The 14,806-nt window shown below is 33.7% G+C and overlaps 1 protein-coding gene across 1 annotated transcript; it reads right to left on the reverse strand.

Moving 5' to 3' along the window:
- Nucleotides 1–2,029: 2,029 nt before the first annotated feature.
- On the reverse strand, nt 2,030–5,242 carry LOC114394674 (importin subunit alpha-4-like). Its single transcript, XM_028356345.1, has 10 exons — nt 5,029–5,242; nt 4,843–4,942; nt 4,668–4,756; nt 4,433–4,570; nt 3,901–4,089; nt 3,646–3,809; nt 3,427–3,505; nt 3,059–3,190; nt 2,735–2,868; nt 2,030–2,485 (listed from the first exon to the last, which is right to left on the reverse strand). The coding sequence occupies exons 1-10, from the start codon at nt 5,158–5,160 to the stop codon at nt 2,173–2,175; spliced, it is 1,470 nt and encodes a 489-aa protein (XP_028212146.1). The 5' UTR covers nt 5,161–5,242; the 3' UTR covers nt 2,030–2,172.
- Between the last annotated feature and the right edge of the window lie 9,564 nt (nt 5,243–14,806).

Here is a 14,806-nt window from a genome sequence, read left to right on the forward strand (position 1 = left end):
CTCTTAATTTAATCATCGGCCTATTTCAAGGTCTGAAAATACTTTTTCCCCTAAATTAATTCTCAATTGGTCATTTGAGGATTCGAATTAGGGTTAAGGATGAATGACAGAGAGATTTGTAAAAAGGGAGTTCATGCCACCAGTTTGATCATGCAAGTTTTACGAACCCGATCGTTCTATAAGTCATTTAATTATGAGTAGATGGTCATTAGCACACAATGAACTATGAATTAGAGTGAGCGATTCTAATATAAAAGATAGAATAGTAAAACAACACAATTAACTAAATAACATTGAAAAACTCAATTAAAATAGGGAATTAGAATACATGAGTACAACTACGTACATCATAACCCGAGATCAAAGGGTTTAGCCAACCATTATCACAATATAACCAAGCAACATACAAAATAGCATTGATAATAAAAGAGATCAAAAACTCTTGCAGATTAGGACCCCAATTGTTCCTGAAACAATTCTCTCACTCAAAATCCCTTGTTCAAAAATAAGAAAAACTACTAAAAATATGCCTCCAAGTTTCTATTTATACTAATAAAAATTAAACTACAGCCTGGAGGTCAGCATGGCCTGTGCTAGGTCAACACGAGCCTTGTTGAGGGTAGCATGGCCTTCTTCAAGAGTTTGTGACGTTGATTCTTAATTTTGGCTCTGGAGAAGCACATGTCCTGCTATTAGTTGTGTGGTGCTAATTCCCAATTTTGACTTTGGAGCAACACGGGTCGTGCTCAAATGTGTGACATTGATTGAGAAATTCCTGAAAAATCAGCATGGCCATGCTGGAATAGCCTGGCCTATAGCTATAGTAAGGGCCATGCTAAATCAACACGGGTCGTACTATTTGAAGATGCCCACAACTTTCTCTTTTCTATTCTCTTTTGGCTCTTTTCTTAGTTTATCAACTTCCTTGCTCAGATGTTCACACTTAACACATACCCATAAACTCTAATAACAAATGAAATTAAAACAAGTTATAATGGGAGCAAATATATTATCAATGTAAAAAGGGGGCAATCTTAGGATTTGGAGTGGGGAGCAAATATATGATTTTAAGTTAGATGTTAAGTAACTTGTGTTTATTGAGAGGGGGGGCTGCCTATGTACGTGGCAACCAACCTAGTTTTGGTCCTGGTTGCATGGAACGATCAACTGTAACACTCATGGTTCAGCAAGGGGTGACATTTTCCATGACCCCATGAGCACCATGCTGGGATGATTTTCCTCCTATATTGGGCTCCAATCTGCCTTGTATGTTGAACTTTTTGAGGTCATTCTTGCTCATGAAATTGACATCCATAATAATTCGAAGAAGATTTGGCTGGAGTCTGACTTTATGTTGGTTATTCAAGCACTGAAAAACTCATCCATAGTTCCTTGGTCTATTCGCTATCGATGGGAAAATAACTTACTCTTTTGTAAACTGAACCTTATAGTTTCGCTTTCTTCTAATGTTTACAAAGAAAGAAATTTTTATGCTCATGCTCTAGCCAATCATAAGGCCTCTTCCAAGGCTAGATTTACGAGGTGGCAATCCGTTCTTTTTGTTAAGGAAGTATTCCTCCGTAATAGAAATGTTCTCCCTAACTATAGGCTGTTGTAGCTTCTCTAAATAGGTCTTGGTCTAGTCCTCCATTTTGTTAATTTTATTCTCCTCTTTCTAATGATATTTGGAGTGATTTGCTTTGGGTTCTCAGAAGGTGCCAATATAGTTGGAATGCTTCTATTTTCAGTTGGCTCTCTAATTTTATAAAAAATAATTGTTGAAAAAGTCTACTAGTATTCATATTTTTAATAAAAAATAATAATAATTTAGAAGGGGAAATGAAACTGGCTTGTAAATTTTAATATTGCACTTATTCTTCTCCAGTGAATGAAGGCCATTAAACACATTAAGGTCAATGCGTGGCCTAGAGAGTTGTGCTGATTACACACACAAGGCAAGACATACAACAACTTTTCTTTAATTTGCAGTATAGAGAAACAAGTAAAACTAACTGAAATACGCACTGTATCATGTAACCGGGTTATCAACTTTTAGTAATATGCCAAATTACTATCCTCCCATGTGCAAAACAAAAGAAATCCAGAGCCATGGCTGAGTAGTAGACAACAGAATACTATGATTCAAAATATGAAAAATCTTGTTGACCAAACTCATCCTCTGCCCAAATCATCCTGAAGATCCGTATCTTCCACCAAATCATCCTCTGCCCAAAATGTCTTGAAAATCCTCGCAGCTCTCTCTTTAATCTCCTTCTTGTCATGGCTCTTCAAATTTTCAATCATACCCCATCCATCACACTTATCAACCCTTTCAGCAAAGCTATTGCCTCTATCAATATCCTTGTCAACTTCTCCAACCACCAAAATGTTCTCTAGCCCCTCGAGACAGTTTGACACAATCTCTGAGTTTGGATAAGCCAAGAGATCACATAGTGCCTGAATGCAACGTTGATCCACCAGGTACCTACAATAATGTTTCATCATACACCTAATTAAGTATTATCACAACATATTGCAGAGGAAGTAAGCATTATTATAAATAACTTTATTAATAAACCAGGAGTAACATACCATGCATTATTCTTTTGGAGTCATATATATGTGTGTGTGTGTTACCTTTTCTTTGTTTTTTCCACTGATAAAAGTGATCCATGTATTTTCTGAAGAGGAAAAATTATGATAAAGGAAAATAAAATGTAATGGCGAACCATACCTGATTTGGTCATGAGATCCTCTAGTGGCATTGGAGATGGCCCAGGCCACCTCCTTCTTTAGGTCAATCTCACAGTCTTTACGATAAATTACAATAGCAACAAGAACAGGAATAATATGGGCATCGATGATAGCCTGCGCCGATAATCATAATAATTTTCTTATAAGGTTTCTCTTGTTCTATGTTAATATTTTCAACAAACAACAAGTTGTATTGCAACTTGCAAGCGAAGTAAAATGTCAGTTTAAAAGTTCAAACTCCCTTGCATATACATGACACACCTAAAAGCAAGATATATTATAAGATTCATACTCTTTTCTTTACCTGTATTTGAGCTCCATTCCCAGCTGTGATATTTGAGATTGTCCAACAAGTTTCTTTGTAGATCTGTTCTTTGTCCCGAGAAATAAGAAGAAGTTTCGAAAGACCCGTGATCAATCCTTTATCAATTGTAAGCTGAAAATATGCAAAGTTTATTTTTTGGAGAGCAAAAGAAAAAGGACAAAGGGACCAAAAAATAATGATATTTTCTTAATTGTCAATATGACTCGTTGATACCAATATTTTCTATAATGTGACATAGTACATATAAATAATTAGGCTCCTAGATACAGAGTTACACCTTGCCCACATAATAAAAAAATCAAGCTTTCAGAAGAATGAGAAGATAATGATACATTGTTTTTTTCTACCTGAGTCTGAGCATCATCACCAGCAACAATGTTTCCCAGAGTCCGAAGTACAGGTACAATAACTGTAAGTGATGAATTCCTGCTAAAATGTAATTTAATCATCCCAAATTATCGAACAATAGGATAAGAAAATGGAGTACATGAAGTCACCCATGATATGAATTATGAAAGACACAAAAGGTACTACTAGCATCAAATAAATGCAATGAGATGATATACGTCAGAAGATCCACAAGTTTTACGCAAAATTCTGCTTCAACAATAGTCTTTGTTGTGTCACTTGAGACATCTGAAATGTAAAAGAGAGCCCAGCATGCATCTGATACAACTTCTTCGTCGCTGTTGTGGATGAGTGTCTTAAGGACAGGCATCAAAGTCTTTACCTGACAAAGATCAAGCCCATTATACTATTATGGACAGAGAGGATAATTTTAACTACAGCAGGAAGATTTTATGAAATGAAATGTCCCCAACCTGTTCCAAAGTTACCGGAGGCTTTCCACGGACCAAGTTGGATAAAGTCCATGTAGTAATCCTCAACATAGACAATATTGGAGATGGTGGGTTCAACAGAGATAATAATGGTAGAAGAGCATGTTCGTTAAGAATAAGATCACTATAGCATGGGGAATCAAAAGCAATGTTCCCTAAAACCCATACTGCCTGTTCAAGACATGGGAAATAGTTGCTTATTAATTCAGCAGAATGCTTCATAGATGATAGAAATTGTACAAACATAAGAGTGAGGAAACTGATAGACATATGAGTCATTAGCACAGGAAATTGAACAACAGTTAAGTGTGCATTTGATTCCAGGTTAGAGAATAATTCAGAATAGATTCTGAATTGAATCAATTTGAGTAACTTTTCGGCTGGATTCAAAATTTTATATTGAATTCTACTCTTGACTTATTGTTTAACAAAAATGTTCAAACTCAATTTCATCAATGTTCATTCAAACATGCACCGAAATGAAATTAGTGAAGGGGAGTGAGGAAGAGTTTACCTGCTCTCTGACATCGTCATAGTTGTTGGTAGGGCTGAGAAGTTTCACCAACTTGGGAACAGCTCCGTGGTCAACAACAGCTCTTTTGTGTTGGGATGTTCCACTAGCAATATTGGTTAACACCCATAAAGCCTCAAACTGTACAAGGAGGAAAAAATAACAACTATTGGGTGAGTAAGGACAAAAAACTCAAAACCTTCGCTTATCAGAAAGATGAGGGGAATGAAAAGCATACCTGCAACTGGTGTAAACCATCGCTTTCCAAGAACTCCACAATGCGAGGGACAACGTCTGCTTTAATCACCTCATCAATTGGAGGGTGCCCTAAACCCAGTGAATGTGAAAAATTAGTGTCCTACACCAAACTAACTATGGATGGAAAAAAAAATTAAAAATATGAATTGATATACCATTTGCTAACAGTTTTCTGAAGTGAATAGTTCCCTCGAATTGTTCGGCAGCGGACTCAGACCATAGTCGTTGCTTCATCACAGGAATATCTTCCAATAGCTAATAAACAAGATTCAGATTCTGAACAAAAAAGGCTAAGAAAATAAGTTGTGGCTCAAAATTAAAGATGCATGCAGATTGCAAACCTCTTCTTTGGAATAGACAGCAAAAGATTCTCTTCGTTTACTGAGGAGGGTGTCTTTGTAGGGGTCAGTTCTACTATGATAGCTTCTCTTCCTCTTCTCTGAAGCAGAACTAGAACCAGGTTGCAGAGACATTCTTCTTCACTTCTTGCTTCTTTGACGACTTTTTCTTTCAAGAAACTAACAGTGAGGTGAGAGTGAATGAGTGCAATGTGCAACCACTCTAACTGAAAACTGAAAACAGAAAACAGAATGTCGTCTATTTATTCAAACCAATGCCAGGGGGCGGACTCCGTTTCTTTTGCTTCCAATACTGATTCTTTATTAATTAAGAAAAATGTATGCACAAGGTATTAAATAAAAAGGAAATTACTTGTCAAAATAACCAAATAGGAAATTAATATTATTTTTTTAATATTATCAAAATCCTTGAAATTCTCACAATGAAAGTTTACAAGGAAATTTTAAACTTTAAACTATAATATTTTATTTTTAAATAAATAAAATATTTAAATTAATCATCAACATTGTATTTCAATGATAAGAAAGAAAAGGAAGAATGAAAGTGAATAGACGAGAAAATAAAATAAGATAAATAATAGGTGAAAATAGAGGTTGTTTGGTTGAAAATTAATAGAGTGGTTTAAAGAAGAAATATTTAAATTAATGTTGATTGTAGGTAAAAGAAAAACTTAAAGAAGAGAGATTAATATTGAATAAAATATGTTATTATTGTTGTCCCACATGTGTTCAAATGCAGCACATGCATAAATACTTAGCAGCTAAAGACAAGCTGTATCATGGTGTTTTTTATGTAATGTATGATAAGTGATTTAATTAATGTGTAAGAGAAATTAAATTTAAGTTATGTTACTTAATGAGCCAATTAATAAAATGGAATGATTTTTTTTTTACATGTGTAATGTTTGGGTTTCCATGATATTTGGACATTAGCTATGTGTTTTTTGTTATGCAAAAAAGGGTGCGGTAGGAGATAAAGGAACATTTAGCAAAAACCAAAAGCAAACCCTCCCTCTCTTTAGTAACACGGGAAGCCTCCTCCCGCTCTCATTTTTATTCTTCTCCTCAATGTCTCTTCTCCATAGCTAGGAGAATTTTGAAGTTCAAAAAAGGGAGATCCTTTTTCCTTCTCCTATATAGCTCTTTTGTTGATTTCTATTTGGTATGCACCTTTCTTTCTCCCTTTGGTCTCTTTGTTCTCCTCTTTTTTTCTCTCCCTCTCTTCCTTTATTAGGATGACCTATAGGGGTTTTGATGTAGAAACTCTTATGAGTGTTTCTTTGATTGTGTTTTTCCACGGGTGGTGAGGTGATGATATTGTTGATATGACCAAGTTCTTTGAGTGAGCTCAAAATCTTTCTTTTCTTCTTCTCAAATCTAGCTTGGAGATGTTGTATGTAAGAGAAGCTTACCCCCTTTTTCTTTCTTTATGATGGTTTTGAGTTCTTTGGCTTGAATCTTGAGTTCTTTTGTTGGGGTTTAGTATTTAGAAGCTTCAATATTGATTATTGATATGTTTATTATGATTTTGGATGCTTGCGTAGCCATTAATGGAGCCAAAAGCTTGGATTTGCAAAGAAGGAGGGTTGTAGATTTCGCAGTTTTGGCTGAGCTAAAACTTTTAGCTTCTAATAATTTTCGTCAAACTTGGGTCTGCATGAATTTAGCTCAAGCTAAACAAAATTACAACAAGCTTTCTGAAGCTTAAAGAGTTAAGTCTCATATTGGTTTAATCAATTATAGTTCTACTTTAATCGATTACACTTTTGTTTGAGACAATGACTGATTTTTCAAGAGTCTCTGCTTTAATTGATTACCAGGTGGATCAATCGATTACTTCTTTCTTGTTAAATTGTTCAAAGCCGAACAAAGAACACTTTAATTGATAACTTAGGTCATCTAATCGATTACATTGTTCTTGAGTGGTTTTCTAGATGTTGGATGAACACTTTAATCGATTACTTGGATAATCTAATTGATTACTTCATTGAAATGATCGAATACCTTGAAGATCTAATCTATTACAGACGATTATAATTGTTTTCTCTATAAATAACCAACTTGTGTTCACATTTATACATCATGAGATCATTAGAGAATACTCAATACATCTTGAAAATTACTTCTTAGCCTCAGAATGAGCAAGATTTCGTGCTGATATTAGTGAACAAGAGAAGAGAAGAAAAAAACATTTTAGTAAATCATAACTTAATTTATTTAATTTGGAAGATCTTTTATTTGAATTGAGTTATTTCTTTTGAGTAGAAGAAGATCAACTTCTCAATCTATGACACCCTCTATCCCATACATATATGTACTAATAATATAAGGAATAATAAATTATAATTAATTAAAAGTTCTTAAAACACATTTAAATAAAAAGCCTTTCAAAAGGGTAAAAGGCTCACATTCCCTTTTCTAACATCATAAAATGACTTGTCCAATAAATACTAAAATCGTCTCGGCTTAAAACAAGGTCATTCAAGACTTCATGCAATTAATATAGAAACTTATGTCCCAATGTCACATCCTATTAGAGCATTGTGTCTTGACGTCCTTCAGCACAAGGTTCCTTAAAGCAATATACCTAGTCATCTGCTCCCCCGAATACAAAGTTCGAGATCATCACAGGATCTAAACACAAACAACACATAGGGAGTGAGTCATCACATTCCTAACTAATAGAGAAACATGAAAACTAGATATACATATCATATAAATGAGATACAACTTACTTAAACATAACTCACGTAATTCCACCACTATCATTTAAAATTCACTTTTCAATCATCAATCACATTAAACATGAATCACACACTTTGATCAAGACATAATAACACTCATAAATTTCATAATAAACAATTAGAAAGAGTTATGCAACAGTTATGCTAAGACTCAAGCCTATATACAATGTGATACCATGTCAGGAAAAAACTACCCTGGGGCGCTTTGGAGTACATAACAAGACTCACCATACAATGGGTATGTCAGGTCACTCTCACTAAGTTAAATCATAAGGTGTCCATTTAGGATCACTCTGTTTTGCGAGAATGCTCCAACCATATGAGATCAACATAGGCTTAAAGGAGCACTCAAACTGAGTGTCTTTACCCCTAAGGCCTAGACTCTGAATAATCCGTCAGGGTCTCACCTTCCTATTTTAGGTCCAACCCCTAAAACAATTTTTGCAAGTAGACACTCCTCATGAATTATACAATACCTATGACCTCACACTCGTGTTTCAAACATGATTAACACATTGCGCTACAATTTAATATTGGTTCCTAACTAGGAACCTACACTTTCTCTTTAACATTGCACATAAACACTTTTCTCAATATAAATATTGGTCAGGTTATTGTATAATTCACAACTCACAACACAATTCTTGTCACATCAAGTGTTAAACACACACACTGATTCACAACTAAATAGCATGCCCACAATTTAACATCTCATTGTCAAAACAAAGACTTTTCCTTTGATGTTTTGATGATGCCATATGATCGTGATGTTTTGATGCCTTATGAAAATGTGTTTTTCAAGTTTAATTCAAGAGAAAAATCCAAGAATACAAGATACAACATCAAGAAGATCTCTAGTGTTTTAGGAAGGGAATTCCAAATTGAAACTGCAAAAGGTTTGGCCAAGAAATTTAAGCAAAAATATCATTTTCAAGAGATTTACTCTCTGGTAATCGATTACCAGAGGATGTAATCGATTACCAGTGGCCAAAATGATTTATAACAGCTATCAGAAATTTGAATTCAAATTTTACACTGTGTAATCGATTACACATGGATGGTAATCGATTACCAGCAGTTACTAATTGTTTTGATTCAAATTTTAAAGCCTGTAATCGATTACACAAGTCTTGTAATTGATTACCAGAGGAGTTTTTCAGAAAATTATTTCCAAGGGTCACAACTTTTCAAATGGTTTTTACATGGTCATCAAAAGTCTATTTATATGTGACTTGGAACACGAATTTGCTTAGAGTTTTTTAGAACAAAAAGTCTTATCCTCTCAAAAAGCAAAATCATTTTATCCTTTTAAGAATTCCTTGGCCAATACACTTGCAATTCAATAAGGAATTAATTGAGTGCTCAATTGTACAATCTATCTCTTTCAAGAGAGATTTCTTCTTCTCCTCTTTCTATTTCTAAAAAGGGATTAAGAGACCGAGGGTCTCTTGTTGTAAAGAAATCTAAACATAAAGGAAGGGTTGTCCTTGTGTGGTTCAGAACTTGTAAAGGGATTTTGCAAGATAGTGGAACTCTCAAGCGGGTTGCTTGGGGATTGGACGTAGGCACAAGGGTGTGGCCGAACCAGTATAAATCTGAGTTTGCATTTTCTCTTCCCTTAAACTCCTTTATTGTTTATTGCTTATTATTTGTATTTAGTAAGATTAATTTGCATTATTATTTAGGAGTTCATTCTTTAAAGGAATCTTGGGTTGTTGGGATAGAATCAAAATAGAATTTTTTGATTAAGAAAAGTTTGTGATATCTTAATTCAACCCCTCCCCCCTTCTTAAGATATCTGAGGCCACTTGTCCAACAAGTGGTATCAGAGCTTCATTCTTGTATAAAGTTTAGAAGCTTCAAGAATAATGGCCTCAACAAACTTCTTATTCCCAGAAGGAAACTCTATAAATAGGCCTCCTATTTTAATGGAGAGGGTTACCACTACTGGAAAACCCGAATACAAATTTTCATTGAGGCAATAGATTTAAACATTTGGGAAGCCATAGAAGTTGGACCTTATGTACCCACCATGGTGGCTGGTAATACAACAATAGAGAAACCTAGAGAAGAGTGATATGAAGATGAAAGAAGATTAGTGCAGTACAATTTAAAGGCTAAAAACATTATTACTTCTGCTCTGGGAATGGATAAATATTTTAGGGTTTCAAATTGTAAGAGTGCTAAGGATATGTGGGACACTCTACAAGTTACACATGAGGGAACAACTGATGTCAAAAGATCTAGGATAAATACTCTAACTCATGAGTATGAATTATTTAGGATGAAGACAAATGAAAGTACTATACAAGATATGCATAAAAGATTCACACACATAGTTAATCATCTTGCATCATTAGGAAGAACTTTTCAAAACGAGGATCTCATAAATAAAGTGTTAAGATGTTTAAGTAGAGAATGACAACCAAAGGTAACAGCCATCACTGAATCTAGAGATTTGTCTATTATGTCTCTTGCTACTCTATTTGCAAAATTATAGGAACATGAAATGGAGTTGCAAAGACTAAATCAACATGAAGAAAATGATAAGAAGAAGAAGGGAATTGCTCTTAAAGCCTCACCTTCAATCCAAGAGGAAAGTGACATAGAAGATTCAATTGACTTAGATGAAGATGAAGATCTTAGCCTATTTGTCAAAAGATTCAACAAATTTATTAGAATAAGAGGAAATCAAAGAAGACAAAACTTCAAACCTAAAAGAAGAACTGAAGAGTCATCTCAAATTCCAAAATTCTTTGAGTGCAATCAACCCGGACATCTGAGGGCTGATTGTCCAATTTTTAAGAGAAAGATAGAGAAGTCTGAAAAGAAGACTATTGGAGATATGAAGCCAAAGAAGGCCTATATCACATGGGATGATAACGACTTAGAATCATCTGATGATTTTGAAAAAGAAATGGTTAATCTATGTCTAATGGGCAAAAATTATGAAAACGATGAAGAGGTAACATCTTCTAACAAATCTATTTCTTTTGATGAGTTACAAGACGCATTTGCTGAATTACATAGTGAGTCAATTAAACTAGCAAAACTTGTCTCTTCATCTAAGAAAACAATTTCAGATTTAGAGAAAGAAATTTAAAAATTAAACAAAGAAATAGATATTCTTAAAATTGAAGTTTCAATCTCTAAATCTAGTGATAAAGTTCATGTTTCTACTATGACTAATGAAAAAGTAAATTCATGTAAATGTTGTAGCAAATATGTAGAAGAAATTAAAAATTTGAAAAACTCACTTGCAAAATTTTCTATTGGCAAGAATAACCTAGATGTTATATTAGGAAATCAAAGATGTATTTTTGATAAAGCAGGAATTGGATACAAACTAGAAAAACAACAAAAGTTTCTTTTCTTTCTCACAAAAATACAATTCTCCTTTCATTACATGTTTTTATTATGGAAGAAAAGTGCATGGCACATCTACATGTTATTTTAAGAAAAATTGCAACAATATCAAAATGATATGGGTCCCAAAAGGATCTTTAGTCAATACTAACACATAAGGACCCAATAAAGTTTGGGTACCTAAGTCACAAACTTGATTATGTAGGTCTCTTTGAAGAAGAAATGGTATATAGATAGCGGCTGTTCAAAGCATATGACGGGAGATTCATCAAAGTTCACACATATCTCTCCCAAGAAAAGTGGGCATGTTACTTATGGTGATAACAACAAAGGTAGAATTCTTGGAGTTGGAAAAATAGATACGAATTCTTCAAACTCCATTGAAAATGTTCTACTTGTTGAAGGCCTTAAGCACAACTTGCTTAGTGTTAGTCAATTATGTGACAAGGGCTATCTAGTATCATTTGATTCTCAAAAATGTCTAATTGAACATAAACATGATACAAATATAAAGCATATAGGGTATAGAGTTAACAATGTCTATATGATAGATTTAAGCCAAAAACTAGATAATAATAAATGTTTTCTTAGCAAAGATGATGATCCATGGCTATGGCATAAACGTATTGCTCACATAAACATGGAACATTTAAATAAATTGATTTCAAAAGATTTAGTTGTTGGTTTGCCAAAACTAAAATTTGAAAAAGATAGACTATGTGATGCATGTCAAAAAGGAGAACAAACTAGAGTTTCATTCAAATCCAAAAACATTGTTTCTACTACTCAACCTTTACAATTACTACACATGGATTTGTTTGGCCCTTCTAGAATTATGAGTCTTGGAGGAAGTTTCTATGACCATCTTATAGTTGATGACTATTCTAGATACACTTGGACATTATTTATCACTCATAAGAATGATGCATTTCAAGCATTTAGGAAACTTGCAAAAGTTATTCAAAATAAGAAAAATCTAAAAATTATATCTGTTAGGAGTGATCATGGGGGTGAGTTTGAAAATAAAAAAATTTGATTTATTTTGTGAAAAGCATGGTATTGAACATGATTTTTCTGCACCTAGAACCCCTCAACAAAATAGAGTCGTTGAAAGGAAAAATAGGTCTTTGGAAGAAATTGCTAGAACCTTATTGAATGATACTCCCCTTCCAAAATATTTTTGGGCTGAAGCCGTTAATACTGCATGTTATATCATGAATAGGGCTTTAATAAGACCTATCTTAAAGAAAACTCCATATGAATTGTTCAATGGTAGGAAACCAAACATCTCACATCTACATGTCTTTGGTTGCAAATGCTTTGTATTAAACAATGGAAAGGAAAACTTAGGAAAAAATTTGATGCTAAGTCAGATGAAGGAATTTTCCTTGGTTATTCCTTGCATAGTAAAGCTTATAGAATATATAATAAAAGAACTATGACTATTGAAGAATCTATTCATGTTTCCTTTGATGAGACTAATGCTATTTCTCCAAGAAAGGATATTCTAGATGATGTTGCAGAATCTTTAGAACAAATGCATATTCATGGACAAGATTCTAAAGGAAAAGGGAAAGGAAGCAATGAAGATCCTCCAGAAGAAGCCAAATCAAATGATGAACTTCCAAAAGAATGGAAAGCTTCAAAAGATCATCCCTTTGACAATATTATTGGTGATATCTCAAAAGGGGTAACAACTAGACATTCTCTTAAAGATTTATGTAATAATATGGCTTTTGTGTCTATGGTTGAACCTAAAAATATAAATGAAGCCATAATAGATGATCATTGGATAGTTGCTATGCAAGAAGAACTAAATCATTTTGAAAGAAACAATGTGTGGGAACTAGTAGAGCAACCTGAAAACTACCCCATCATAGGAACAAAATGGGTATTTAGGAATAAGTTAGATGAACATGGCATAATCATTAGAAATAAGGCTAGATTAGTTGCAAAAGGATACAATCAAGAAGGTATAGATTATGAAGAAACATATGCTCCAGTTGCAAGATTAGAAGCCATTAGAATGCTTTTAGCCTATGCATCTAAAATGAATTTTAAGCTTTTTCAAATGGATGTTACAAGTGATTTTCTAAATGGCTTAATTCAAGAAGAAGTATATGTTGAAAAACCTCCAAGTTTTGAAATATCAGATAAGCCAAATCATGTTTATAGATTGAAAAAGGCTTTATATGGTTTGAAACAAGCTCCTAGGGCATGGTATGAACGTCTAAGCAAATTTCTTTTAGAGAAAGATTTTTCAAGAGGAAAAGTGGATACCACACTATTTATAAAGAGAAAGTATGATGATATTTTGTTGGTTCAAATATATGTTGATGATATAATCTTTGGATCCACTAATGATTCATTGTGCAAGGAGTTTTCTCTCGATATGCAAAGCGATTTTGAGATGTCAATGATGGGAGAACTAAATTACTTCTTGGGGTTACAAATCAAGCAAACTAAAGAAGGTATATTTGTCAACCAAGCAAAATACTACAGAGAATTGATCAAAAGATTTGATATGGAAAGTGCAAGGCACATGGCTACACCTATGAGTACTGGCTGTTATTTAGACAAAGATGAATCCAGTCAGTCTATAAACATGAAACAATATCGAGGTATGATTAGATGTCTTCTCTATTTATCTGCTAGTAGACCAGATATCATGTTTAGTGTATGCATGTGTACTAGGTTCCAATCCAACCCCAAACAATCACATTTGAGTGCAATAAAAAGGATCATACGATACCTAGTAGGAATAATCAATTTAGGATTATGGTATCCTAAGAACTCAACATGTAACTTAATAGGATACTTTGATTCTGACTTTGCCGGATTCAAAACTAATAGAAAGAGCACAAATGGGACATGTCAATTTATTGGATCTGCTCTTGTATCATGGCATAGTAAGAAGCAAAATAGTGTTGCTTTATCTACTGCTGAAGCAGAATATATTTCTGCTGGCAGTTGGTGTGCCCAAATTTTATGGATGAAGCAACAACTATCTGACTATGGAATCTTTCTTGATCATATACCCATTAGGTGTGACAATACAAGTGCAATCAATCAATCCAAAAATCCAGTTCAACATTCTAGAACCAAACATATAGAAATTAGGCATCATTTCCTAAGAGATCATGTTCTGAAGGGAGATTGTGTGCTAGAGTTTGTTGATACAAAGAATCAGCTTGTTGATATCTTCACAAAACCTCTCCCCAAAGAAAAAAAATTCCATTAGAAGGGAATTAGGCCTCTTAGATATTAGTGAGTTGGATAAATAAGGATTGATTGATTGAATCATCTATGCTTAATGATTGATTGTTTGTGTTAAGTGTGTTACTTTGCTTGATTTTGCTTAAATTCTTGTTATTATGTTTGATTGATGCATTATTGTGTGTTTGATGCTTGAATGATTGAATTAAATACATATGAGTGGTGATGATTGATATAGTTAGCTTTTTTAGCATAGACATAGATAATTTTTAGAGGAACAAGCCTAGTTTGTGTTCTGGTAATCGATTATCATTAAGTGTAATCGATTACACAAGAATAGATAGCCTGTAATCGATTACCAGAAGGATAAATGCTCCTGTAATCGATTACCAAACCTTGTAATCGATTACATCACACCCTCTTCTATAAATACT

The sequence above is a fragment of the Glycine soja genome, chromosome 18 (assembly GCF_004193775.1).
Source record: "Glycine soja cultivar W05 chromosome 18, ASM419377v2, whole genome shotgun sequence".
Lineage (NCBI taxonomy): Eukaryota > Viridiplantae > Streptophyta > Magnoliopsida > Fabales > Fabaceae > Glycine > Glycine soja.